Below are 27,996 nucleotides of genomic sequence, written 5' to 3'. Positions count from 1 at the left end.
GAGGTAGACCGGGCGGGTCAGACGAGGAAGAGAAGAGTCAGCCAATGACCAGCCGCCTAGAAAGGAGGAGGCGGGATCTCAGGGAAAAATTGGCGTGGGGCCAGCCAATACCGTGAAGCCGCGGTTGTTGCTCCACGTCGGCATCGGGGCGACCAAGATGGAGGCGGTGATCCTGGTAGGAGCTGGAGGGGCGCTGGAGAATCGCTGTGGTGTGCGCCTGTTACCATGGCGACGGGCAGGTGGGCGGGACGGAACCGGTCTGTTGTTCCCTCTGGGGGCGTCCTTGGGCCTGGGCTTCTTTCCTCCCGATGGAGCAGCCAGCCCAGGCCCAACTGCTCGGGCATGGAGGGGCCTGGGCTGGCCCCTATGTGTGACAGGGAGCAGGTTTCGTTAGGGGGAGGCGGGAAAGGAGCCCCCGCTGTCACTTAGAGGTCCATGGGCGAGCTCCTTCCATGGGAAATAATGGAGGGGTTCTTCCCGCCTCCCCATCTTGGGGCTGAAAGAGAAAGCGTTGTCCAGGATAAACCAGGTTAAAATATAACATCAGTTGATTTTACCTGCAGATAAGCATACAGTTGTCCTTGTTGCCTCTTCCGTACGGAATTCACTGGGGGTATTTGTGAAAAGGCAGGTGTGAGGCAGCTCTATCTCAGCAGGCCTGAGTTCAGTGGAATTTGCTCCCAAGTAAGTGCACATAAGATTGCAGCTGTCGTTAGCATATTCAGTTTTGATGAGAAACTGGGGGATTGATATAATATGTCTGCTGCTGGCTGTGTTTGGATATCCACAGAGTCTCCATCGACTTTTGTTGAAAATATATATTTGAGCCACCTAATGGTGCAGCAGGGAAGTAACTTGCTTAGAGAGCAAGATGTTGCCAGTTTGAATCCCCGCTGGTATGTTTACCAGACTCTGGGAAACATACATATTACATATCTCTAATTACATATATAAGTTTCGCAGAATTTGGGAAACCTCTGTATCGGGCAGTAGTGATATAGGAAGATGCTGAAAAGCATCATCTCATACTGTGCGGGAGAAGGCAAAGGTAAACCCCTCCTGTATTCTGCCAAAGAAAACCACAGGGCTCTGGTCGCCAGGAGTTGACTTCGACTCAACGGCACAACTTTACTTTAGAGTTGCCCATTTATGCTAAGCCGTTTTCAGACAGGTGCCCCAAAAGCTTGGTTCTGTGTTCCCCTGACACTCTTCGGGGGCTCCTCGAATGAGAAGATTGGTAGTGGCAGACAGCGTTTCAGCCACAGAAGAGTTTTGTTTTAGGACTCACTCTTAGTTCACGCAGGGCCATTTGGCAACAAAACTTCCAAAATTCTCTATAAGATGCAGCAGAAAAGTCAATGTGGAAGAGGTTCCCTGAGGTTAGAAGTCTGAGAATAATTGAGGAATGACTTTGTGGATAAAGAGGTGTGATCTGCTGCTTACTTAATCAGTGCATATAGTGGTTTCTACTTGTAATTTTGTACTAAGCAAATCCAAACTAGGGTTGCTGCCTACCCCACTTCATGGCAGGTGTCTGGTTCCTTCAGCAGCTCCAAGACAGATAGAAATGCAGATGGACTCATGGGAAAACCCTTACCTGCTAAAGTTTTTGCTGTGTCAGCAACTCTTGTCAGAGAGAGAGAGAGAGAAAAAGCATGTGATCCTAATCCAGACAATTGATAGATATTATCATGAAGGTCCCTGCTGGATCAGATAAAAAATTCATCTAGTCCATCACCAGTTTCCTACAGTAGCTAACCAGATGATTTTATGAAGCCCACAAACAGGACTTGAAGACAACAAAGATCCCCTACTTACATCCATGCCAGCTCCTCATGCTGAGTGGCACACTGTTTCTGAACCAGGAGTTTCAGCGCTTTCACAGCTCATAGACATTGACAGATCTATCCATGTTGACAGACCTGTCTTCCAGTGGTAGGTTTTTGTGCTAGAAACCGCATTCCTTTTGAAACCTCATGCCTTTTCAAACTCTTATTCAGTTGTGGGCAGATATGTTTTAGAGACTATAGATATACTGCTTTGGCAAAACTGAAGTTTTGCTATGAGTCCCCACCCATTAGTATTTTGTCAATCAATGGAGGATAAACTTGCATGAACTGTGGACTTAGTTTATGCAGGTAGGGCCCAAGATAGGTCAGAGAATAAATTTATTGTGACATTATATATTGGTTAATCCTGCCCGAAAAGGCTAAAACATCTGGACTGTTTTAGAATCCTTTTTAACGTAGTCTTCCTGTTTGAAGATTTTGAGGACTTTGGAGAATATCCTTTCTTTTGAATTTTGGTTTGGAATCCCAATTGCTCTGCAGCAGGGGTAGGCAACACTGGCTCTCCAACTGTTGTTGAACTACAACTCCCATTATCCCCAGCCAAAATAAATTGTAGTTCAACAACAGCTGGAGAGCCAAGGTTGCCTACAGCTGTTCAACAGGCTGGGAGTGGAAACCTCCCAATCCGTATCTTCTTGGCCTGGTTCTGACCTGTGAAGAACTGCCTGTATAGATTCATCTGATTGTCAATTAAGCATGTTTTGAATACATGCCATGCTGTTATTCTAAATGCCAGCCCCAACACTCTTGATGCTCTTGTGGAGGCAGGGAAGGATTAAAGACTGTTACCGGGCCAGCCCTAGCCATGGCATCCACCTTATATAAAACAGTACAATAGTAAATCAAATGACATGATTTACTGCCTTTTATTGGTTCAACCAATCTGTCCTCATCTGTTGACTCTTAATCAGTTTTAGCTTTTGATTTGTGCGTTGTACCTCTTGATTTGCAACTGTTTCATCTCCACTCCCCCCACCCTTTCTCTACAGTGCTTTTGACATGATATAACCTAGAGGCTGCAGTCCCATCCCTCTGCCTTGATACAATTAGCATTGGGAAAGTGTGCTTTATGGTCCAGAAACTGATGGCTTTTGAAGGCTAGGTGGGGGACCAATCTGTGTAGATGCCTTTAGAGGTGTTCTTAAGCTTTGATCCTGAAATAGTTTTGCAGATAAGGAATCCTCCTTGTGGGAATGCTTTAGGTTAAATGTGGCTGGATCTGCAAATCTTTGCTAAATCTGTGCAGTCTCGAAGGGTACACAAGATAAATTGCTTGTAAATGAAGCTGTTTCGAAAGTGCGCTTCATTCGCTCTCAACAGAGTCAGTGTGCTGCAGTGATTAGAGTGCTGGACTAAGAAGAAAAAAACCCTTTATAATAAGTCATAACAATCTGATGAGTAAATGTAAGTCTGATCTCTCCATTGCTGCTAGCATTTGATGTCTTGAACAGCAGTGATTCAGTGGAAGAGCACCTGCTTTGCATGCAGAAGGATCCAGGTTCAATAGTTGACATCTCCAGGTAGGGATAGAAAAGGACTCTATCTGGAACCCTGGAGAACCATGTCAGTTAGTGCAGACAATGCTGAGCTAGATCAATACTTTACAATTCTAAGTGCCAACTCAGAATGATGCCTGGAAATGAAGTGGAAATGGCTGACACGACCAGGAGGAGAAGTGAACAAGCAAGTTTATTTTATTTATTGTTAAATTTATATACCGCCTTGCATTAAAAACAATCCCAAGGCAGTTTACAAAAGTTCTAAAAAAACAATAAAAATGACAAAAATTAAGCTAAAAATATGAAACAAATCTGATTTAAAATATATAAAATACAAACATAAAACCCATATACCCATATACGTGGGTAAAACACACAGAAGCAGCAATAAAAACAATCGTAAAGGCCTGGATAAAAAGCCAAGATTCAACAAGCTTTCTAAAAACTGTGATGGAGTCCAAGGAGCGAATGGCCAGTGGGAGAGCATTCCAAAGTCCGAGGGCAGCAACAGAGAAGTGCACGATAACCGAGCCTCCCTCATTGTAGGCACCTGGAGCAGAGCCACCTCAGATGATCTTGTCAAGTGAGCAGCAACCCTTGGGAGCAGGCGGTCCCTCAGGTATCCCAGGCCCAAACCATTAAAGGCTTTAAAGGTCAAAAACAGCACCTTGAATTGGACCCGGAAACACACTGGTAACTAGCGCAGCTCTTTCAAAATAGGTTTGATATGATCACACCGGGTAGCTCCAGATAGAACCCTAGCTGCTGCATTTTGCACTAGCTGCAGTTTCCGGATATTCTTCAAGGGCAGCCCCACGTAGAGCGAGTTACAGTAATCCAGGCGTGACGTGACTAAGGCATGGGTAACTGGCCAGATCTGCCTTCTCAAGAAAGGGACGCAGCTGGCACACTAGCCGAATCTGTGCAAAGGCACCCCTGGCAACCGCATCCACCTGAGCTTCCAAAAGCAGAGCCGGGTCCAGTAATACGACCAAGCTGCGTACTTGCTCCTTCAAGGGGAGTGCAACCCCATCTAGAACAAGTAGAATCACCTCATCTCGATTGGCTCCAACTGACCAACATTACCTCTGTCTTGTCCGGATTCAGTCTCAGTTTATTAGCCCCCATCCAACCCATCACGGTCTCCAATCCCCAATTCAGGACATCCACCGCCTCCCTAGGATCAGGTGACAAGGAGAGATAGAGCTGAATGTCATCTGCATATTGCTGACAACTCAGTCCAAGTCTCCGGATGACCTCTCCCAGCAGCTTCATGCAGATGTTAAACAGCATGTGAGACAAAACTGAACCCTGCGGGACCCCTCAGGCCAATGACCACGGGGCTGAGCAACAGTCCCCCAGCACCACTTTCTGGACCCTCCCCTCAGGAAAGGATTGGAGCCACTCCAACACAGTACCTCCAATTCCCATACTCAAGAGGTGGTCCAGAAGGATACCATGGCCAATGGTGTCGAACGCCACTGAGAGGTCCAGCAGAACCAACAGGGACACACTCCCCCTGTCTAATTCCCAGCAAAGGTTATCCTCTAGAGCGACCAAGGCAGTTTCAGTCCCATATCCAGGGTGGAAGCCAGATTGAAAAGAGTCCAGATAATCCATATCATCCCTCTGCAGCTGGGACACCACCACACACTCTGTCACCTTGCCCAAAAAGGGAAGGTTAGATACAGGTTTATAGTTGTCCAGGTTGGAGGGCTCAAGGGAGGAATTTTTAAATAATGGTCTTACCATCGCCTCCTTGAGGCACGATGGCATCCTGCACTCCCTTAATGAAGCATTAATGATTACCTCCAACCATCTGCCTGTACCCTCCCTGGCAGATTTTATTAGCCATGACGGGCAAGGGTCAAGAGCGCACAGTGTCGCCCACACACTGCGCAGGATTTTGTCCACATCCTCAGGCTGCAGCAACTGAAAAGAATCCAACACAACAGGATCAGATGGTACCAGAGGCACGTCTGCTGGAACTGGAGTCCAGGTCAGCAGGGATGCGAGCGACTTTATCTGCAAAGTGACAAGCAAACTGATCACAACGGGTTGTAGATGACTCCTCCCCCATTACCTGGGGGGGATGTGTGGAGCAATGTCTTTGCTACATGAAACAGCTCTGCTGGTCTGCACTGAGCAGGTGCAATGGAGGTGGAGAAAAAACATTTCTTCACTTCCATGGAGTAGTCCCTAAAATGGGTTCTAGCCCGTGTTCAGTCAGATTCGTCACGACTCTTCCTCCAGCGTCGTTCCAGCCATTCCCCGAGTTGCTTCATCACCCTAAGCTCTGAGGAAAACCACGGAGCCGAACAGGCTCCACCAAGCTGGAGAGGGCGTTTAGGAGTCCCCATGTCAACAGCCTGGGTCGTCTCTCCATTCCAGAGATCAACCAGGGCCTCGACAGGGTCACCAACTCTGGACACTGGAAACTCCCCAAGGGCCGTCTGGAATCCAAGCGGATCCATAAGCCTCCAGGGGCGGACCAATCTAATTAGTCCACCACCCCTGTAGAGGGCAGATGGAGTAGTCAAACTAAACCCCACCAGATGATGATCTGTCCATGAAAAGGGAGTTATCTTAAACTCCCCCACCTACAGATCATTTATTTCCTGGTCGGCAAAAACCAGATCCAGAAGAGTGTGGATAGACCAATGGTCTCTGAGAGGAGAGCTGGTCTTGTGGCAGCAAGCATGACTTGTCCCCTTAGCTAAGCAGGGTCTGCCCTGGTTGCAAATGAATGGGAGACTTGATGTGTGAGCACTGTAAGATATTCCCCTCAGGGGATGAAGCCACTCTGGGAAGAGCAGAAGGTTCCACATTCCCTCCTTGGCTTCTCCAAGATAGGGCTGGGAGCGACTCCTGCCTGCAACCTTGGAGAAGCCGCTGCCAGTCTGTGAAGACAATACTGAGCTAGATAGACCAATGGTCTGACTTGGTATATGGCAGCTCCCTATGTTTGGCCATCTACTGTTGTTAAGCTAAAATTATGAACTCTCTTCGCAATAAATTCAAATACAGCTTTGGGAGAGGAGAGCTGGTCTTGTGGTAGCAAGCATGACTTGTCCCCATAGCTAAGCAGGGTCTGCCCTGGTTGCATCTGAATGGGAGACTTGATGTGTGAGCACTGCAAGATATTCCCTTCAGGGGATGAAGCCGCTCTGGGAAGAGCAGAAGGTTTCAAGTTCCCTCCCTGGCTTCTCCAAGATAGGGCTGAGAGAGATTCCTGCCTGCAACCTTGGAGAAGCTGCTGCCAGTCTGTGAAGACAATACTGAGCTAGATAGACCAATGGTCTGACTCAGTATATGGCAGCTTCCTGTGTTCCTGAGTGTGTCCTACTGTGTGGATAGGACCTGATACCAATTGAGACAGGCATGGTTGCCATGGAGGTCATGAAATCCTGAGCTGCATGCCTGCACCTACTGGGGAGAGGGGCTCAGTGTGGACATTGAAATCCCCCAAAACAATGTTTGGGGGAACCCAAGGCCACCTCCGAGACCACCCCCGCCAGCTCAGGTAGGGAGACTGAAGTGCAGCGGGGTGGTCGGTACACCAGCAGAATTCCCAGCCTATCTTGGAGGCCCACCCTCAAGGACAGACACTCGAAATTCTGAGATTGCCTGACCGGGCACCTGGAAATGGGGAGGGTCTCTCAATAGATGACTGCAACGCCCTCTCCCTGACCCTCCAGGCGGGGCTGCTGAATGCTCAGGAAACCTAGAGGACGGAGCTGAGATAGACCAACCCCACCCAGCTCATCCAACCAGGTCTCCATCACACATACCAGGTCAGCTTGCTCACCCACAATCAAATCGTGGATGAGAAATGTTTTAGCATTGACTGACCTGGCATTCAACAGCAGCACCCTAATCCTTGAGGGAGTGTTCTCAGAGCTCCCTGGGGTCTCAGGGTTGGGAGAAGAGCTGGAAAAAGGAACAGACCTCAGTTGCCAGGACTGTTTCTCCCTGTAACGGCCAGCCCAACTCCCACCACCATATCTCCCTCTACCTGCTACCTGTGATATTGCTGCCCCCACACCAACCCCACTTTCCTGCTCTCCCAGACACATCCCTCAGTCCAACCAACCACAGCCCACTATTTAAAAACCAAATCCAGGACTCAAACAGACTTATGCTGACTTCTTGATGGAAGAGACACCAAAAAGATCTGGCCCCAAGGCTGAGAGCCCTTGTGCTCTTGCCAAGAGGCTCGTGCCCCTGGCTCAGCCTGAGCTTTAAGGCAGTAGCAGCAGCCCCACAGATGGTACACATCTGGAGAAGGTGGGGCAGAGGCAAAAAGCACAGTCAGTGCCCCGCCCAAGGTGTTCTCAGTTGGGGGTTAGGTTGCTCTCTCCTTCTCCTGGTTAGTGGTCCATCAGCTGCCTCAGACTGACAGACAGACATGACCCACTTAGGAGGAGTGGGCAAGCAAGAGAGTGAGCCCACCTCCTCAGTGGAGCAGAGGGCTTGCTGCGGCCGAGTGGCAAGTTCACCCCCCCGCCCTCCATAGAACGGAGGTCATTACTGCGGGTAAGCAGGGAGTCCTCCACCCACACCCATGCAGTAGAGAACATTCTGGGTCCTACATTTTTGTTCTGGCTCTCAGAGTCAAAGAAAATTTGTCAATCTCAGCCTAGCCTATCTTGCAGGGTTATTGTGAGCATAAACCAGGAAAAACTCTGTGTTGTGACCTAACCTTCTCAGAGAAAGGGTGATGCTTTGATGTGATGAAAAATAAGAGTACAAAGAATCGACATGTGGCCACTACATTGGAACTGGTTTTAGATTGGCTTCCTACTGCTCTCCTATGGGTTGCTGCCATCATCATTTTTATTAATATGCCCGTGTCCATCATGTCCTTAAGATCCCATTTAGCCTCACAATAAACCTGTAAAGAGGATTATTGTTCTTCCCATTTTTGAGATGACTGATTGTGACTGAGATAATTACACAAGGAGGTCGTGCACACGACCAAAATCCCTGGTAGCTAGGGAGAGCTGGGTGAAGGCAGGAGTATACCTGCCATCCCCCACATCACACTAACCCCAGTGCTCCACCGTGCCACACACCCACATGATCAGCATAGTGGAGCTGAATACGTTGGGGATCTGGAGGAGGAGGTCCTCCAGTATCCCACAATGCATTGCTTGGGAAGCTGAGAGGCTGACCATGGCAGTGCTGCAGCTCCTGGAGGCTTGGCCACTTTTTAAGCGGCACTCTGTGATCTTCAGGGAGCCAGGCTGTTGGGAGCTGCAGAATACAGCCCTGACCTCACACACGGTCGGGGGCTGCCAAAGTTAGATGGGGCTTTGGCCCTTTCACCTTAGTTAAAGGGTAGGTTAAAAAACTGGGAAGCCCTGCTCTGGAGAAGTGGGTGGGAGCATGTTCTGAGGCGCCTCACGAGCCAGTTTTTCCTGCTCCTGCCCTGCTGCAGTTGGTCATGAGAACGACCCTCCTGAATGCAAGGTTCACCTGGAATTTGAACCAAGGCACCTCAGATTCAAATGCAATGCTCCCTAACGGAGATAAAAAGTTCCCAGCACACAGTAAATTAGCATGTTTTGGGTGGGAAGCTTTGCTGGAACTTGTTGCCCTGTCATCTGGTTTTCCAGCCAGAGGGATTTGTGTGTGTGCCGAATAGGGCTGCACAACATCAACTCTCCAGTTGCTGTTTGAGTACAATTCCCATCATCCCCAACCATAGTGGCGATAGTCGGGGATGATGGGAGTTGTAGTCCAGCATCTGTATGAGGGCCAAAGTTGTGCAGCCCTGGTGTAGAAGAATATTTGGTCATCCAAACCCCCATCCTTCAGTCTGAAGTGGTACAGTCCAGACATAGATCGATCAGCTCACTGAGGACTGGATCTTTGTCTAGAACAGGGCTGTACAACTTCAGTCCTCAAGCTGTTTTTGAACTACAATTCCCATCAGCCCCCACCACAGTGGCCAATAGTCAGGAATTATGGGAGTTGTAGTTCAACATCTGCCGAAGGGCTGAAATTGTGCAGCTTCAGGGAAGCCATATCAGATTTTGGTTGCTCTGCCAGGAGAGATTTTAGCAACGAAGGCAAGATTCTTATTAAGGCGTTAAGAGCCACCTTTGGATATATTCAATATTAAATACAAAAAAGCAGTGTGCATTAAGGACATTTGTTGCTTTTTCTTTATAGTTTGTATTTCTTATATATAGCGCCATCAATTTGCATGACTCTTTACAGAGCAAGATGACAGAACCCTGCCCCAAGGAGCTTACAGTCTCTAAATTTGACATGGGGGAGAAAGATGAAAGTGAGGCTAAATGGGAAAGATTTGTATTTCATTCAGTTTCATCTACTTAGGCTAATTTTCAGTAGTGGCTGAGGACCAAAACATTGTGCTTCACAAAGCAGGTGAGTTTTGTAGAGGGATATGAAGGCAGAGAGAGATGTGGCATCATGTATGTTTCCTGAAAGACATTTCCAGGTGTAAGGGGCAGTAAGTAAGAAAGCGGTGGAGGTGTTTGAGGGAGCAGGAGACCTTTGGATGGCTAAGGATGGTAAAGCTGGAGGAACAAAGGTCACAGGAAGGGGTAACTAGCAGTGCTATTGGCACAGGTCAGAAAGTCATGTTAAAAATGTAAAGCAAAATAGTCTTTTCTGTTTGGCATGCATTCTTAGAATATAGGCCTGTTTAATTGTTTATTAGAATAGTCAGTCTGCATGGAACTGATGAGTTGGCCAGAATTATGTGTGTGCTCTTAAGGAATATTCTCGTGTTGTTTGAAACATGACAGGAGACTTCCTTCTCTGCTGCCCTAAAAGCCTCCCGAGCAAGTTTCTCTGTGCAGCTGCCTCTGCCTTGCTCAGTAGTCCAGGCCCACAAGCAGACAGCAGACGCCAAGAAGGCTTGCCACCTCAAATGGCCTACAGAGCTTGTACCTCCAAATGCCTCAGCTAGGTGAACTAGTTCAGCCCCCTGCTCCCTTCCTACAAAACACTACACACATTTCCATGGGCTGATGGGGAGAAGATTCCTCCTCATCCTTGCATTTGGTGATTAGTTAGATCCTAAATATGAAGCCAACTTCCTCCAGTGAACCGTTTAATAGGCACAAGTCTACCGCTGCTAATTCTCTGTCTGGGGGAAATGGGAGAAACCCTACAGGACAAGAGGAGAGTGACCTGTCCTGACCCCAATTAACTGCAGCTGGGGAACCAGAATCTTTAAAACAAACAAACAAACAAAAAAAAAACCTGGCACTACTTTGTGTGTGTGTGAAAGAAATATTCGGGTTTGGACTTGCTTAAATTCTGCAGCACAGCTGGATTGTCAAAAAAGTACAGGATGCCACTTTGCGGTGGAGCATGTGCCACTTTCCACAGGCTGGTTGCCCAGAGGGTGCTGTGGTTGGGGCAGCTGGATCTCCATCATGTGCGTCTCCTCAAGGCCTGCTTTGCATGGGAGCTGTGCGGGTCCCAGACAGCCCAAAGGGAATGGCTCTGTCTCTTCCACGTGGCCCTCCAATTGCCTTTTGCAAATGAAACAGGCACGAATGCATTTCTTGCCGTCTCATCTCCCTCGCTAAGCGCAACCCTTCCACGGGGTCCTGGCAGCTGTAAAATCTTTATGGCAATGCTGCTGCTATCGCGCTGACCATCTGGGCCATTGCACACCTAGTTTAATTGATTGAAGTTTAATTTATTGAAACTTCAGAATTAAATGATCAGAATAAACTGTGCAGTAACTCTTAACGTCTTGTTTTAATGGTTGATTGCTCGAGGCAGCCCTTGGCTTGAACTGGAAACCTCCAGAGAGAAATTTATGCCGCTTCTGGCCCTCCAGTCAGCGCTCATTATAGATTTAAAATGTGTGTTTATTTGCTGTCTCTCCAGTGGAGGCTTGTCTCTCTGGCAAAGAGATGTATAAATTCTCCTCTGATGCTTCTATGGTAAGCAGCTATCCTAACTCTTTCTGAGAGCAAGGCATGAGGCAGTTGTGCTCTTTAGCTCCTCATCTATGGCTTTGTTCAGTCCAGATCAGGGCCTGAATATTTCTCTGGCAGTCTTTGTGTGGAAAATAGACCAGTTCATGTTGGGACATCTCACTGTTGTGCTTACAGTTCCTGATGGCTTCATTGGGGAGTCTGGACTCCCCATCTTGCTGTATAGCAGGGCCTGCAGGCATTGCTTAGGAAGCAGGTGAAATATTATAGCAGGGGTGGAAAAATTCTCACTACACATCTGCCTGCTTGTTAGGTTTGCCAGGCAAGTAAGTGTGTGTGTGTGTGTGTGTGTGTGTGTGTGTGAGTGTGTGTGTGTGTGTGTGTGTGTGTGAGAGAGAGAGAGAGAGAGAGAGAGAGAGAGAATATGGAGGGTGAAGGTAACAGAAGGGGGATATAAATTTGTCTACACTGTTGTTCATGCACCTGAAAATGAAAGAGTCATTGGGGTTCTGTAGCTTCACAGCCTAATCCTAACCTTCTCCATCTTGACTTGTCTGCTGAAGAACCTTTACAATGGCTGGCAGGGATCTGCTGCTTGTTGTGGAGGATTCTGGGAAGTCTTTTTTTTTTTTTTTTTTAAATAATGCCCTTCAACCGTATTCTCAAGGCAATTTGCAAAGCGTAAGGAACAATAGAAGCAAATAAAATCAAAATAATAAAACAACCCAACTGTTTAGCAATAAAACAGCAATGAGACAACTGGAAAAGCCTGGAAGAATGGAAAGGTCCTTTCTCTAAGGCAAACCTGAACCTCCTTGGCATGAGAATCCCTCAACTGGGATGCTGCAACACAAAAGGCCCTCTCTGTGGTCACAACTGACCTTGCTTGGATGGCAGAAGCACCCAGAGGAGGCCCCCAACGATACAGCTATGATAATTTATATACTTTTAAAATATTGTATATTTTCAACAAAGAGGTTCTCAAAGTGGTTTGTATAGAATAAATACATATAAGAAGCTTGTTCCTGTCCCCAAAGGACTCGCAGTCTAAAAAGAAACACAAGAGGTAGATACCAGCTACAGCCACTGGAGGGATGCTGTACTGGAGCTGGATAGGGACACTCACTTTCTCCCTACTCAATAGAAGAGAACCACCACATGAAAAGGTAACTGTTTGTCCAGTTAGCAGGGTTGATGACTATCTCAGTACATGGACAGATTGATGTGGGAGAAGGCATTTCCTCAAGTACTCTGGTCCCAAGTCATGTAGGGCTTTAAAGTAAAATACCAGCACTTTGGATTGTGCCTGGGAAGAGCTAGTCCCAGCGCTTTAGGCAAGAGATGTGTTCCCAATGCTGTGTCCCATTTGCCAGCCTTGTTGCTGTTTTTGAACTAATTAGTTTGTAGACAGTCATCAGGCCTGCATCCAACACATTGTGGAAGACTAATCTGGAGGTCACCGGGGAGTGGATAGGGGTACATGCACTTTGTGCAGAGTGCTGACCATTCCTGCTGGGCCTCGTGGCATCACCTGCTTCTCGTGAGCTGAGAGTGTACACGGTCCCAAGAGTGCCCCCAACACTCCCTGTGGATGTGCATCTTAGGAGGTGGTTGGTAGCTGGGGGCAAGTGCTCTCTCAGGAAAATTTAACTACCATTACTGCTTTTCTGATGCATCAGCCCCAGTAAGCTTCCCAAGAACCACAGGATTCCCTGGGACACGAGTTTGGAAACCACTGCGTTAGATTGTGCTGAGTGGCCCCTGCCCCCGTAATAGTCAAAGATCTAGTCTGTTCTTCAGTAGAATTATGACTGGCTGCCCCATTATTTATTTGTTTGATTGCTGAATTTGTATACTGCCTTTCATTAAAACAATCCCAAGGCGATTCACATAAACATTAAAAAAAAAGACTATAAAAATAACACAATTAAAATATTAAGCTACAATATAAAAACAAATCTGACTAAAAAGGTTTAAAATGCAAGCATAAGAACTGTATAAAATACAAAGAAGCAGCAATAAAACAGTCATGTAAAGGCCTGGATAAAAAGCCAAGATTTAGCCAGCTTTCTAAAAACTGTGATGGAGACTGAGGAGTGAATAGCCACTGGGAGAGCATTCTAGAGTCTGGGGGCAGCAACAGAGAAGGCCCTGTCCTGCGTGCATGACAACCGAGCCTCCTTCATTGTCGGCACCTGGAGCAGAGCCCCCTCAGATGACCTTGTCAAGTGGGCAGCAACCCTTGGGAGCAGGCGGTCCCTCAGGTATCCTGGGCCCAAAACGTTAAGGGTTTTAAAGGTCAAAACCAGCACCTTGAATTGGACCCGGAAACAAACTGGTAGCCAGTGCAGCTCTTTCAAAATGGGTGTGATGTGCTCCCACTGGGCAGCTCCAGATAAAACCCTAGCTGCCGCATTTTGCACTAGCTGCATTTTCTGAATATTCTTCAAGGGCAGCCCCACGCAGAGCATGTTGCAGTAATCCAGCCATTTTGTGACTAAGGCATGGGTAACCGTGGCCAGATCTGCCTTCTTGAGAAAGGAATGCAGCTGACACAGTAGCTGAAGCCGTGCAAAGGCACCCCTGGCCTCTACCTGAGCTTCCAAAAGCAGAGCCAGGTCCAGTAGTACCCCCAAGCTGCATACTTGCTCCTTCAAGGGGAGTGCAACCCCATCCAGAACCGGTAAAATCTCCTCATCCCGATTGGCTCTCCTACTGACCAACATTACCCCCATCTTGTCTGGATTCAGTCTCAGTTTATTAGCCCACATCCAGCCCATCACGGCCTCCAGCCCCCGATTCAGGACATCCACTGCCTCCCTAGGATCAGGTGACAAGGAGAGATAGAGCTGAGTTTTCCTAGTGCTTAAAATATGCTGTTGTTATAATCCTGACATTCTTGTAAGTTCAGTGAACTATTATTGTCCCCATTTTGCAGATGGTGGGCTGAGGCTTGGAGGGAGTGGCTTGCCTCAGGCCACCTAGGGAGTTCATGGCAAATGCACAATTGGAACCAGATGCTTTCTGATTCATAGGGAATAGTGGCTCACCTTCTTAGCCCCCACCCCCGCCCGCCCCCCCACTATGTCCTGCCTAGACAAAGAACAGCTGAGGGCTGGAATGGCCAGTGCTAATTCCTGGTTTGTTGTGTTTTTCCAGGGAGTCATGAAACACACGTAGCTTTCTCTACAAAATGATACTGTTTGTGGTGGGGAGAGGGAACCTCCAATCCGCTATCTTAAACTTTGGATGCCAGCCCTTGAGATATAATGGCTCTGTTCCTGCGAAGAACATGACACCATCAGGTGCACTCTTTGCTCACAACAGAGAGGAAGCGTAATCTGACCTGGCTGGGTGGGAGTGGGTCTGGTTTGATGGGGCCGTGGCTTGGAAAGCGGCGGGTGGGGGGATCAGTCTGAGAGTCTCGCGGGAGTAGTGGACCCGCCTGCCATAGATGTGCCTGCTGCTCTCAGAGAGGGACTGTTGCAGCGCTTGAGGTGAAGTTCTGTTATACACTCCGACTGTGGCTATGTGGAAGTCAGTGCATCACAGAACTTTGTCTCGAGAGCTTTCCAGCGTCCAGGAGCTGCATTTCTTCTGGTCCCTTTTCAGTCTCGCCGCAAGGAGCTATAGTGTGTAGCTAACAGCCCACCCCCGCGCTGCCACACACACTTCGTGTGTGTTCGTGCTTACACGAACCCGTGTAAGTTCATTGAACCATAGTTACGACCGGGAGGTGGGACCCCCTGTCTCTTCAGATTGGCCTTGTGCACAAGCATTCTGCCTTCTCTCAGGCCTGGGCACGGGAACATTCACACTGCATTTGGACCCACTGGTGGAAGCTAGAGCTGTCATCTTTGCTCTGGCAGGCAGATACTGTGGGTGAACCACGTCCTGTACTTCTGTGAAGTTCCAGCCACCTGAAACCTGCAGTTAACTTCTTCCTGCACATGTTTAGCTTTCTTCTTCTCTGGCTGGGGTGACCAGATGCAAAGAAGGGCAGGGCTCCCGGACTCTTCGTTCTGCCGAGGCCTGGGGTTTCATCAGGCTCATGCCATGCAGGCTGGGAAAAGATGCATTTGCAAAGGTTCCCCTATTCTTTGCAACATTAAAAGGTAAAGGTCAAGCTCTGGGATGTGAAATTCCTAGTGAAATTAGAGTTTCCCCTTCTCTGAATGTTTTTAAGGACCTAAAAACATACCTGTTTAGCCAGGTGTTTAGTTTATATGTCTAAAGCTTAGGGTTTTAGAATTTGTGTTCGTATTTTAAATTGTTTTAATTGTGTCAATGTTTTAATGGTTTTTAGATTGTGACCCCCCGCCAGGACCTTTTTCTATGGGGAGGTATAAAAATGTACGAAACAAACCAATAAAGAAAGGAGTTCTGCCTTCCTTTGCATCGAATTACCCACTTTCTTCTACCCTCTCATCAAAAGGGGTGGGGGTTGGGGTCCCCACAGCCCATTGGTTGAAGACCATTGGTTTAAAGGATGACAGCTCTGTAAGACTGTGGTAAGAGAGGCGGTGTCTGTAACACTGCACACTGTGTACTGTATATGGAACCCGCCTGCGCTTGTAACTCCTGTGGCTTTATATCCCCTGCTCTTGTTTTCATCCAGGTTGCTGCTTAGCCGCCATGGTCCTGGGGGTCCCCCTGGTGGTGAAGGGCTAGATATGGACTAAGGTGGGAGTTTTGCTGATGAACATTTGGGATGCTGAAGAGCTGTGTCTAGGAGGTCAGGGTAGTCTGCCCAGGGGTTAGGTGGAGCAGTTGTACAACCCGGGCGTCTGTAGTGTTGTGCCAGTAGCGTGCAAGTATGTCTTATGGATCCTTGCTTCATGATACAGGGAAGTGTTAAATCCAGGACATTCTAGACAGGCGACTGATTATGGCAGCTACCTCTTGGGATACTAGTTTTCTCTTTCACTGTCACTTGTCCCAGTGGATTTGCAGAGCTTTAATGTGTCTTAAACTTGCTGCTTTCTGTCCTGCAGGCTGCTGGGCACAGGGTTAGTGGTGCACTGTCCTGTGCCAGCCACACAGTTCCTTTAAATGGATTCATTCTTGTGTGAAGGGAAGTTGAGTCCTTCAGTGATGGTACTAACCCAGCCTCAGTGCAACTAGGGTAGGCCTAGAAGCAGGTTCTTGTCTGGAAGAGGTTGCACTGAGATCTCTTCCTTCTTGCAGACGGCTTTTTCTCCAGTGGACGTGGGTTATATGAACAGGATGAATATTTACATACTGCTTTTCAACAAAAGTTCCCAAGGCGCTTTACATAGAAATCACAAGTTTACATAGAAATTACAGAGACTCGCCACGTTTAAAAGGTGCCTCTTTGCTCAGTTAGCTCCGTTCCTTTCTCATGTGCTCCCAGCAATGTGGGAGTGCTTGTCCTAGTGTCATCCCAAGGGGCACATGTGTATAAATGAGCCGGTATTGTTTAGTGACTAGAGTGAGCGTGGTCTGGGAAGATCAGAGTTCAAATCTCCACTTGGCCTGTGAAGCTCACTGGGTGATCTTGAGCCAGTCACTTACTCTCTGCTTAACCTACCTCACAGAGTTATTGTGAGGATAAAGGAAGGGCAGTCACATCTATGTATGCCACTCTCCAGTCCTCTTCTTGGAAGAAGGGTGGGATATAAATGTGAATAACTAAACAACATGGGCAGGGAACCATGCGATCTTTTCCAGGCAGCCAGTACCCAACTAGGAGGAAGGGGACTAATTTGCAGGGGAGAGAAATCCCATGTGATCAGCCTTGCTCATGTGGGTCATGTATGCCTCTCCAGCATGGATTTCTGGCATGCAGAAACAGCTTCCATGCTGCTTGGAGCACATGTAAGAGGCCTTGGTCACTGTGAAAAGATCACCCGTGGAAAGCCAGTAGAAACAAGAGACGTTTTGCAAATGGAACAGGAACCTCCTGTCTTTTCAGGCCCTACAGAGATCATTCATTCTCAGTGTTTCTGAAGCACTGGCCTGGGGACTGTTGGCACCATCTGGGCACAGGGGTCCTCCTTTAGCCTCCTGCTGAGGCAGTGCTGCAGATGCATTCAAAACTTTATTTACCCAAATACAGGACTGCTCTGAATTTAAGATGTGCGCCTTAAAAAATAGAGGTTTTAAATACAGGTTATACTCTTATTTACCAAAAAGGAAGAGGACTTAATTTAAGATGACCCCCTGCTTTCTAGCATGAAAGAACTTGGAAAAAACCTAGACTTGGAATCAGGTAAATACAGTAATTCAGACCTGTACACTAATTAACAAATGGAGCACAGCCCATATGCCATACATTATAACCTGCCAGCTGCTTGGCAAGCCTCTTCCCCATTTTTGCAGACCCAAGCAGGTAGAGCTGAGAAAGCAGAAAACTGATCAAACCACTCATGGGCTGCAAGGTTGCTGGACTCCGTTGGGCTCAGTGTGGTTCCAAGTTGTACAGGGCTGGAATAACTGGTATAGAGGCAGGCATTTTAAAAATATGTGGTGTGAACCTAGTGTTTCAAATTCAAATGCAGGTTAATTTGCATAATATGTAAATTAGGGTGCCCAGATTTCAAATGCATAAAGTTGCCATTTTCAAGCTCTCCAAATCCTGGCACTCTAATTTGCATATTATGCAAATTAGCCACAAGTAATATGCAAATTGCTGATGCACTGTCCAGTTGACTTGGATTTGCTCTGGATATCTACCAACAATAGTTGGGGAGAATCTCTGTACCTGATAATTTACCTGAGTATTAAACACCCAGACTTTATATCCCAACACTTTCTAATAGACAGGTTCAGTTTTTAACATTGTCTAATTAGCTGTGTGCAATACTGTCATGGATTCCTCATCAACTGCCGACTACCACCCCACTCCACATTCCAGTACCTGGATATACTATTTATTGGTTTAAATATGCTAATTTAAATATGGTATTTATTGGTGAAGGTGAAGATAGCAGATAAGATTGGTGAATATACCAAATCAAAGCTCTTGCTGAGAAGCAATGCTGAGTGCATTTTCATCACCACTAAATTCTACAATTGATCCTATAAAATTGGTGCTAGGGATTAAGGCTTTCAGGTCTGAGCCTTGTCACAAGTCTTGCTATTTACATCCGGAGACAAGGACATAAAATGTAACACCAAAATGACTCTCTTTATGGTAGCTTAAAGCAAAATTTAAAAAAATCTACAAAAATAAAATATCAATAGAAAATAGACAAAGACTACACTAAGTCTGAGATATTAATAGCAGCAATAGAACAAAAAATACACTGAGCTTTTCCGTTAAGGCTATAATCCTATACACACTTACTTGGGAGAAAGTCTGTTTGAAACTGATGGTACTTACTTCTAAGTAGGCATGCTTAGAATGGATTACACTGTGAAGCCAAAAACCTTAAACAGTACAACACACAGGTAGGCAGTGATTTCATCAAAATCAAGCTATCCTCTCAACTGCCCTACTGAGATCCCCTACTGACAAAAAGCGGGGGTGGGGGGAACATTCCTCAGGGGAATTACTTATTGTGTGAACCTCTCCTAGCCAGCCTCCTGTGCTTCATCTGCCTTTTTCTAAGTCCAGCGGTTGAACTGAATAATGGTTGAACAGAATAATGACCTCAGGTTTTGCTCCTTCACTCTGCTTCTACAAGGGCTAGAGCTTAGCTTTTTATTTTTAAATGAAAGTTGGGAATACAGGCAAGCTAATGGGAACATGCTTAAAATCTGGCAAATACCTGGAAATCTGGGGGAGATGGCAACCTTATAAATGCAGGGCTGTGTGTATTCCACACACTTGAAATTGTATAGTACCAGGCAAGCTTGGTACTTGGTATCACAACAGCTTGAGAATCTCCACTTTCATCTTAAAGTGGGGAGGGGAGAGGCAAGTTTCTAGCCCTTCAAGCTGTGGAGATAAGCTTGAAAACATGCAGGTGTCAACATGGAGTCTCAGAAGCCAGGGCGGGACTGTGTAGGGCTTGCAGTTAGCTGATGTGGGTTTCAGAGCGCTGCATAGCTCATCCTTTCCTCTGCCTAATGGATGGTGAAATAGGCGAAATATGCAGATCTGCTTCGTGTGTATAATTTCTTCCCACCACAACATCTGGATTAATTTTGGCACAGAACTGGATTGGATTTGAACTCGGCCTCTGCACAGCTTTGCTTGTGTGTTTGTAGCAACTCTGACTTCACCCACCTCTGAACCACACCAGGTGCTGTGGCCACTGCTGTCTGCCCACCCACCCCCGCCCCATTTTCCTGGGAGGGTCAGCCTAGAGTGTTCAGGCTGTGGGTAGAGGAAGCACTGCAGAGTGTTGCTTGAATGGAACTGTTGACATTGTGCATTCTTTTGCAGGAGCCATCTCTCTACACAGTAAAAGCCATTCTTATCTTGGACAATGATGGAGATCGTCTCTTTGCCAAGGTCAGTGTTCTTGAGAGCAAGGAGGAGTGGGGAGGTGCAGGTCTCTGAGGGGCCTGTGGAAGACACCTTGGCAGAGCCTAGGCTTGAGGGCCTCGGATGCTTTCAAGAATAGCCATTTAGGCCGCTGTTCTTTGAGTGAGGAGGCTGTTGCCCTGCCCATTTCTTCCCACTGAGACCATCTGAGTCCTTGCCCACTGCCTGTTCCGATACCCATGCCACCAGCTGCTCTCCATTGTCCCACGGGCTGCAATCATTCAGAGTCTCATCCTTTGCAGAGTGACTGCCATCAGATTTCCAAATAACGCAATGCATATTGACATCTATACACACAGTGAATGCCAAACTAACAGATCCTATTCCCAACTATGTTTGAATGAATTTAACATAGCATTATAATAGGCACAAATAGTATTATACAAATATAGTCGCTCCCATGAATAACTAGAACAAACTCATCCACCTGTTGTTAAGTCCACATGTGCTATAATGTCCACAAGAGGTACACATATACTGTAAGATGCACAACGATGACCCAGTGATCTCCATTTCGAGTTAAAATTGTTGTCAAGTGGGGAAAATGTAGAATATGATGGCGTGAATCTGCCCCTAATTAGGGATGTGCACAAACAAATTTGGCGCTCCTTTTCCAGAGTGCTGAACCTGTTTGAGCGCTGGAGTTTGAGCAGGCTCGACGGGTGACTGGAGGTTGCCTTTAACAAACTCTTTATCTGCTCTTTATCTGCTCCCTCCCTCCCTCCCCCCCCCACGGCTGGTGCTTGTTTTAGAAACAGCTGTGTGTGGACTCCATCTGTTCCTTCCTGCAGCCCTGATGGGTTTCAGCATGCAAATGACCGGGGCGCATGTGCGCACTGGTCATTTGCATGCTGATGCCAGCAGGAAGGAATGCTGCAGCAGGGGGGAAACAGTGGGGACACGGAAAGCCCTTAAGGAGCTGCTTACCTGTGTGTTAAAGGCACCCTCCTTACCCTGAAAGGGAGTGCACGAACAACTAATGCACATCCCTACCTCTAATTTCCTAGAAAGCAACATCATGAATTTAGCTGGAAGCCAGAAGGAAATTATTTTGTAATAATTGCAGTTTGACAAAGATAAATTGTTTTTCACATCCTGTTTCAAACTTTGGCGAGTGTTGAACAGATTCACAACAAGCCTCAGCCTTCAGAAAGAGTCACTCCATCATGTTCTACGTTTTCCCCACTTGACAAAGATTTTAACTTGAAATGGAGGTCGCCGGTTTTGGAGGTTGGGTTTTCATTGGCTAACCCCAGAAACACAAAACTGTAGGTCCCGGGACCACGGATAACGAGGGCCACTTGCACCTCTTGTGGACTTTATAGTACATGCGGACTTAACAACAAGTAGATGAGTTTGTTATTCATGGGAGTGACTATATTTGTACAATACTATTTGTGCCTGTTATAATGCTATATTAAAATTGTTCAAGTATAGTTGGGATCTGTTTGTTTGGCATGCCATCAGATTTCTCCATTTACTTCCTAGTTGCTGCTAACACTTGCATTGTTTGCCAAAGTGTCCAGTGTAGAGGCCTTCCTTTTGCTTCATGGTGCAGCCGGTCCTGCACCTGCTGCTTTAGCAGTGGAGGCCCTGTGCCTGCTGATGTTATTCACTGGCGATTGTAGGGGACTCAGCTTCAACGAAAGAAGCTAGAGACGAAAGTTTGGGGCTGTGTACAAATGTGATAAATAAAAAAAATTGATAAATAAAATAAGCCCAGTCAAGCCATGGCTTCCCTAGATGGCTATCTCTCTGCCTAAGTTGTCTATCTGTGTGAAATAGCTGACATATCATGATTTCTATGAGGTCTAGTGTGGTGGAAAACCAACATGGTTGCCCACCCCAAACTACATGGCAGACATCACTCTCCAGGAATAATCATGCTGTGGTTGTAACAAGCCTCTTTCCCCCCGGCAGTATTATGATGACACCTACCCCACTGTCAAGGAACAGAAGGCCTTTGAGAAGAACATTTTCAACAAGACCCACCGGACAGATAGTAGGTTCTGCTGGGGAGGGTGGTGAGAGGGGGCATCTGGAAATACAATGTGGGTAATAGATCTCTTCTCTGAGTCCTGTGCAATGTTCCCTCTAATTTTTTTTTAATCTGTGTGTGGAATGAGTTTTGTCCTGGGCAGCAGTATCCAGGCAGTGTGCATGCAGATGCATTTAGAGTGGGACCGTCCTGATTCAGCCTGTGGGATCTAAAATTATCTGAGCAGACGTTAAAAAAAAAACTTGTGTGTGTGCATGCACATGCCTTAGAGGGAACACTGGTCCTGTGGTGGTCTCTGAAGGGGACCATGTCACCAAGGGACTAATTTATGGTCCTCTTTCTGTCTAATCTGTGGGGTTTGGGCAAGTTAACTTTGGAAAGTGCTCTCTGATGTGTTCTGTGCCCACCCCTCCCATTCCATTCCCCATCACCTACACCTGGTCTGCGCATGCAGCGGAATGAGGTGGTAGAATCCTGAGGTGGTAGAGCGGCCTGTACTATTTGAAACTGTAGTAAGAGATGCCCTTTTAAATTCTCATCCTATCGACCAAGCTTTCTACAAGTAACCCACCCCACCCCACCCCCAAAAAGCACACACATTAAGGAAAAAGATTCTGATCCAGCCCACAACTTACTAGGCCAGTGGGGTGTTTTTTTTGTGTGTTTTGTTTTCTGGTTTTTGCTTGCAGAGGGTTTGTTTTACAGTATGGGAGCATTGAAAAATGTGACCCCCACACCCACCGTCTGAAGTTGTATGCTCCATTCTGCTACCTCAGAGCTCTTACCACCTTATTTGGCTGCATGTGTAGACCAGGCCTAGGTGTCTGTGGATGAGGAAGATGGCGTATCTATTTAAACAGGCTGTGAGGGCCGTGTTTCAGACTGACTTTGTTTGGAAAGCCAGTACCCCTTTTGGGCCGGGGGGCTGAAATGGCAGTTTCTGCTGTGAAAACTGCATGGCTCATGTTGGTCCCACAGTGACAATCACCTGCGATGTGGCTGGATTGGGACAGATGAGTGACTGTTATGGGGCTGTGTGTGGTTTTCAGGGATTGGGTACAGTCTGGCCATCTGTCTCCCTTTCAAACCGCAGTATGGGTATGCTTCCATTCCGAACCCCACTCTGGATCTGAATTTGGACTCATTTCATCATGTTAGCAACAGAAGATCGTTTTGAAATGACGGATTGCACAAGGGTACATCTTTTTGCAATCTGGGGTATCACCATGCATATAGTAGCTTTGCTCCATTCCTAAAGTGCCAGCATGATGAGAAGTCAAAACCAAGGGGCACCAGAAAGTTTTAAGGAACCAATTTTGAAATCCCCCACTGTGTTTTGAAAATCACTGTCTTTCTAGGAAACTATTCTACATCTAAATTATGAAACACTATTCTGATTGTATTGGGTTGCCTCTGTCCAGCCCCCCCAAACCCCCCAAAAACCTTATTTAGCTATTCTGTCTGCATTTTGTCAGGTGTGATTCAGATCCATTCGTTGTGGGGGCGAATTGGGGTGATTGCCCCAAGTCCTGCGCCAGTGGCAGCATGGAAATTCCCTGTCCTCACTGCGGCCAGCCTTGGAACGCGGCTCCTGCCACAGCAGCTATGGTCTAATCCAGCTGGGCCCCTGTGGTGTGCTTCTCGGCTGCGTACAGCTCTGGCCGGGCAGCTCTCCTCTCTGGTTTGCCTAAGTACCTCATATTTACTGGTTCACCAGTAATATGTGTCTGTTGACCCTTACAAATAAATCTAGGAGGTTAGTGAGACCAGACTTATACTTGCAGAAGCCATGCTGGTTCATATTTCAGCAAGGCTTGCTCTTCTCTATGGATAATAATAATATTTTCTATCAGCTTACCCAGAACAGATGTTAAACTGATTGTTAAACCGTAGTTACCCGGATCTGCTCTGGATCCCTTTTTAAGACTAGACTTGCACTGGCCACTTTTCAGTCCTTGGGTACAGAAGATGATTTTAGGGACAAGTTACATATTTTTGTTAAGAGAGCTGCGATTTCACATTTTGAATGATTTAACAACTCTTGTGTGAACCTGCTGATTTAGATTTAGACCTTCATCTGCCTTAGGAAGTGGTACTGTATTCATCCCATTGTGGATGCAGCTGCACTCCCACAAAGGATTGGGTTCGCAGGTTGAGGGCATGAGTGTGATTAAACCAAACCTTGTGTTTAGAGGCCCACATGGCTTCTATGTTACAAAGCACCTTTCACTAGCTGAGGCTGTCACACCAGCTACAGCCTTGCCTGGCCATAGTTGTCTGTGCCCTGGTAATATCCTGCTTGGACTGTTGCACATTCTGTAGACTGTTTGGTAACAACATTTGACAGTCAATAGAGCAATGAGATTACTGACTGGGACCAAGCACAGGAAACATCTCTCCCCAGGCTTAAAACAACTGCAGTGGCTCCTTCTCTGTTGCTTGGCTGGTGTTAACCTTTGAAGCCCTGTCCGTCTATTAAGATCTACCTTGGAGACCCTTCTTTGGGTTGCATTGCCCAGAGAATTGGCAAGTGGTGATGGGAGAGAGGGTCTTCTCAGTGGGGGTGCTCCCAGGGCAGTCGTCTGGGACCGGGTTTGACATCTCTTGGCACCTGGTGAAAATCTTGCTTGTTTTCCCAGACCTTTAGACTTCAGATGTGATGCTGTCCTGTGTTGCTATTTGCATGCTGTGGTGCCTAGTTGCATTTTTATCATTTAATGGTTTTTTGATGTTATTATTACGTTCCTTCTTGCTGCTCTCTGAAAATCCTTTGGGATTGAAGAGTGGGGTTTTGAGCTATGGTAATAAGTACTGCCTTTCATCTGCTCTTCCAGCTCTCCATCACTTATTTTCTCCCTCTTTGCCCCAGGTGAGATTGCTCTCCTAGAAGGACTGACAGTCGTGTACAAGAGCAGCATTGACTTGTATTTCTACGTCATTGGCAGCTCCCATGAGAATGAGGTCTGTGTTCTGATCTTTTGTTTTTATCACGAAACTGCCACGGTTGTTGTGCAGGCCTGTGGGTGGTCATTTCCCCAACCATCCTGCCTTCCCTGCTGAAGCCTGCGTTGTCCACATGCTTTGTGTGAGACCCTCAGCCTATCCTATGGCACGAAGCACGCTTGCTTGTGATGCTGATTATCACGGCAGTATGGTGGCGAGGATGATTATGTGACCCCTGCCCTCCACAGAAAAGAGGAATTGGCAGCCCTCCAGCCTCTTTAAGGAGCAGGACTTCAACAGAGGAACCCCACTCCTACCCCCTGGCTTATCATGGCCTTCCCTGTTAGTGCCAGGCTTTGCCCCTCTAGGAGTAATGCTCACATGCTACTAGCTTTGCCTATGGCCAGCTGTGTCTGTGCATGCCCTGTAACTCTGTTCCCTCCTTTTGCAGCTAATGCTAATGGCTGTGCTCAACTGCCTCTTCGACTCTCTCAGCCAGATGTTGCGGTAAGAATCCCATTTTGATTGAGTTCGTCAGGGTAGGTGACAGTCCCCTTTTGGTTGAGCCCTCGAGACAGGGTGACAGCTGAGAATGGGTGAAGGGACCTTTTTGCCCCTGAAGCCCTAAGGACAGACACCCCCAGATACAAGGCTGCACTGTAAAGCTTTAAACTTTAGGGGTTTCTGGTGAAGAACTGGGGAAACTGAGGCTCTTAGCAGTTGTGGGACGCCCTACAGCCATGGCTTTCTGCTATGTGACATGCCCTGACCTGGGGAGGGGGCAGCCGAGGGCTCTAGTGACAAGCCAGGTCTTGACTGGAAGAGGCTCTGGGGGCTAGGGCCATACATACATACCCAGCTCCTCACTGAGTAGAACCTGTTACCTCCTCCTGCAGGAAGAATGTGGAGAAACGAGCGCTGATGGAGAACATGGAAGGGCTTTTCCTGGCAGTGGATGAGATTGTGGATGGGGGGTAAGTCCAGCCACTATGCTGTGCAGCATGAGACAGAAGCCTTCTAAGCCCCAATCTCTTTTCACAACCGGAAGCAAAGCCCTCCTAACAATAAGCAAGCTCTGGTGTATACCTGGGTGTGTCTGTGGTGGAAACACACATTCCTCATGGAGAGCCTTGTGTTCACATGCCCCACTGCTGCTTCTGGTCCACCAAGTGCTGCCTCGGAGCCCAGCCCAGCTTAGTGGGTGATTGTTTCCTCATCTTTTACAGTGTGATTCTTGAGAGTGACCCCCAGCAGGTGCTACACAGAGTTGCTGTGCGGGTAAGTGAGCGTCCCTCCTCCTTGCCTTCCTTGCAGGCTCATTCTACAGGCATGATCTTTCTGACCACTGTACACTGACTGGTAGAGGCTCTCTCAGGGGAATTTCTCAGCACTGCATGGAGATGACCAAGAGTGAACCTGGGACCTAAATTCAAAGCAAGTGCTCTACCTTTGAGCTATGGTCCCTCCCTTTAGGTTGCATAGGATGATGGGAAGCAGGGAGAAATATACTATACTCTGGTGGGTAGGGTAGCTGGGCTGAATGGCCTTTCTTTCTGCACAGTCCCTTGAACTAAGCCTGCCTGGAACGAAGTCCCTAGGAGAGGAGAGCTGGTCTTGTGGTAGCAAGCATGACTTGTCCCCTTAGCTAAGCAGAGTCCACCCTGGTTGCATATGAAAGGGAGACTTGAAGCGTGAGCACTGTAAGATATTCCCCTTAGGGGATGGGGCCGCTCTGAGAGAAATTTCTCCCTGCAGCCTTGGAGAAGTCGCTGCCAGTCTGTGAAGACAATACTGAGCTAGATAGACCAGTGGTCTGACTCGGTTATGGCAGCGCCCTATGTTCCTATGGACTAAGAGAAACTTGTAACATGCGGTTAAGGCTGGTGTCCTTTTTGGAATCAGTAGAGCTATTTTCAGAGTGTCCATAGGAGTTTTGCACTCCATCAAATATCTTTTCCCCACTTCTGTTTCAGGGTGAGGATGTCCCTCTTACAGAGCAGACAGTTTCACAGGTATGTTTTCTGGCCAAATCCTGCTTGGTACACGTGGCCCTCATTATCTGCAGTCTCACAGATTGCATTTTTGTATATCTTTGGTTGGGTCTAAAGAGACCCAGCTTCTTTATTCACAGTTTTAAAAATAGGCAAAATTCGCCTATCCACAGTTCTTGGGTAGCCAGAAATGACTTCTGATGTCATTTCTGGACACCATTTTTGCAGCATGGAACCATTTTGTGGCTCTTATTTTCCAAGGCTCCCCCCCCCCGAGATTATTGGCAAAAATTCACAAAAATTTAGAGGATTTGCTGGTTTGGGGGGGCTTTGCTGGAGGCCTGGAGAGCAAGCTACTGTACTTTATTCCCTTTATTTTTCCTTTTTTTGGCGGGCCCTTTTTTTAGCTTAAGGAACCTAACCCCTGGATTCCCATAGGGGTCAGTTTTTGTTATTCGTTGTTTCCATATTCATGCCTTAGGCGAGAATGGAACCACCCCCACCTGGCTAATAACAAGGGCCACCTGTACATTCTTTTCTACATGTCTCTCTCAGCCTTACTCCCTGCTTCCTGTGAGATTTCCTGGATATTGCACCTGAAAGCTTCCCCCCCCCCCCCGGGGAAGTGTCAGCAGTTACACCACGCACCTGTGGCATTTGGAATCTGATGCAGAATTGAATATGCTGACAATCCTTTGCTTTCATTTAAAACAAAACCAAAAGCTTTCCAGTCAATGGCTGTAGAGATAAGATTGGGCACTTGGGACTGATAATGACACACAAACTAAAAGGAGCCTAATCAGGATTTGCAGGGGTTGAAGGACAGAGCTTCAGTGCTTTGCATAACTCCCCAGCAAAAATTCTTGCATATTCAAGGCTCTTCCCACCTCCCCACCCCACCCCGAGATTATTGGCAAAAAATTAACAAAAATTTAGACATCAGGGCACAGAATTGAATGCATAGTTTGCCTGTCTCTTTTTAAAATTTGCCTATGCATGCCCTATAAACCTGTCTCTTGAGATTCCTGGCACTTTCCACAACCACAATATGGTTGCATTCATGAGGAAGTATGGACTGGATTCTGTTGGGTGAAAATCTTTACCTTCAACCTCTATTTGCAGGTGCTGCAATCAGCAAAGGAACAGATCAAGTGGTCACTATTGCGATGAAGAGCAATGGGGAACCTGTCCCACTGACCTACTGTGTATCCAATCCCTCTCCCGTCCTGTCTGTCTCGCACTGACCAAAATACAACATTACCACAGTTTTTGATGTATCTGATATCCAGCTCTTTTCTTACCACTGTCCCAGTGGTTGCTGGTGCTAGTGT

At 47.2% G+C, this 27,996-nt stretch overlaps 1 protein-coding gene across 2 annotated transcripts; it reads left to right on the top strand.

The window, feature by feature from the left end:
- The first annotated feature begins 2 nt into the window (after positions 1-2).
- COPZ1 (COPI coat complex subunit zeta 1) lies at positions 3-27,942 on the top strand. Of its 2 annotated transcripts, XM_053295026.1 has the most exons (9): positions 3-175; positions 19,631-19,699; positions 21,653-21,734; positions 24,601-24,692; positions 25,126-25,181; positions 25,571-25,648; positions 25,901-25,952; positions 26,648-26,686; positions 27,788-27,942. In XM_053295026.1, exons 1-9 carry the CDS (start codon positions 158-160, stop codon positions 27,833-27,835), a joined length of 534 nt encoding a protein of 177 aa, XP_053151001.1. In that variant the 5' UTR covers positions 3-157; the 3' UTR covers positions 27,836-27,942. The 2 variants fall into 2 exon arrangements, with proteins under 2 accessions (XP_053151001.1, XP_053151000.1); XM_053295025.1 differs by lacking the exon at positions 3-175 and having other exon boundaries at positions 19,583-19,699.
- Positions 27,943-27,996: the final 54 nt, after the last annotated feature.

Source organism: Hemicordylus capensis, chromosome 2 (assembly GCF_027244095.1).
Source record: "Hemicordylus capensis ecotype Gifberg chromosome 2, rHemCap1.1.pri, whole genome shotgun sequence".
Classification (NCBI taxonomy): Eukaryota; Metazoa; Chordata; class Lepidosauria; order Squamata; family Cordylidae; genus Hemicordylus; species Hemicordylus capensis.
Note: the sequence above shows the minus strand (reverse complement) of the source record. Positions and strands in the feature narration are given on the sequence as shown.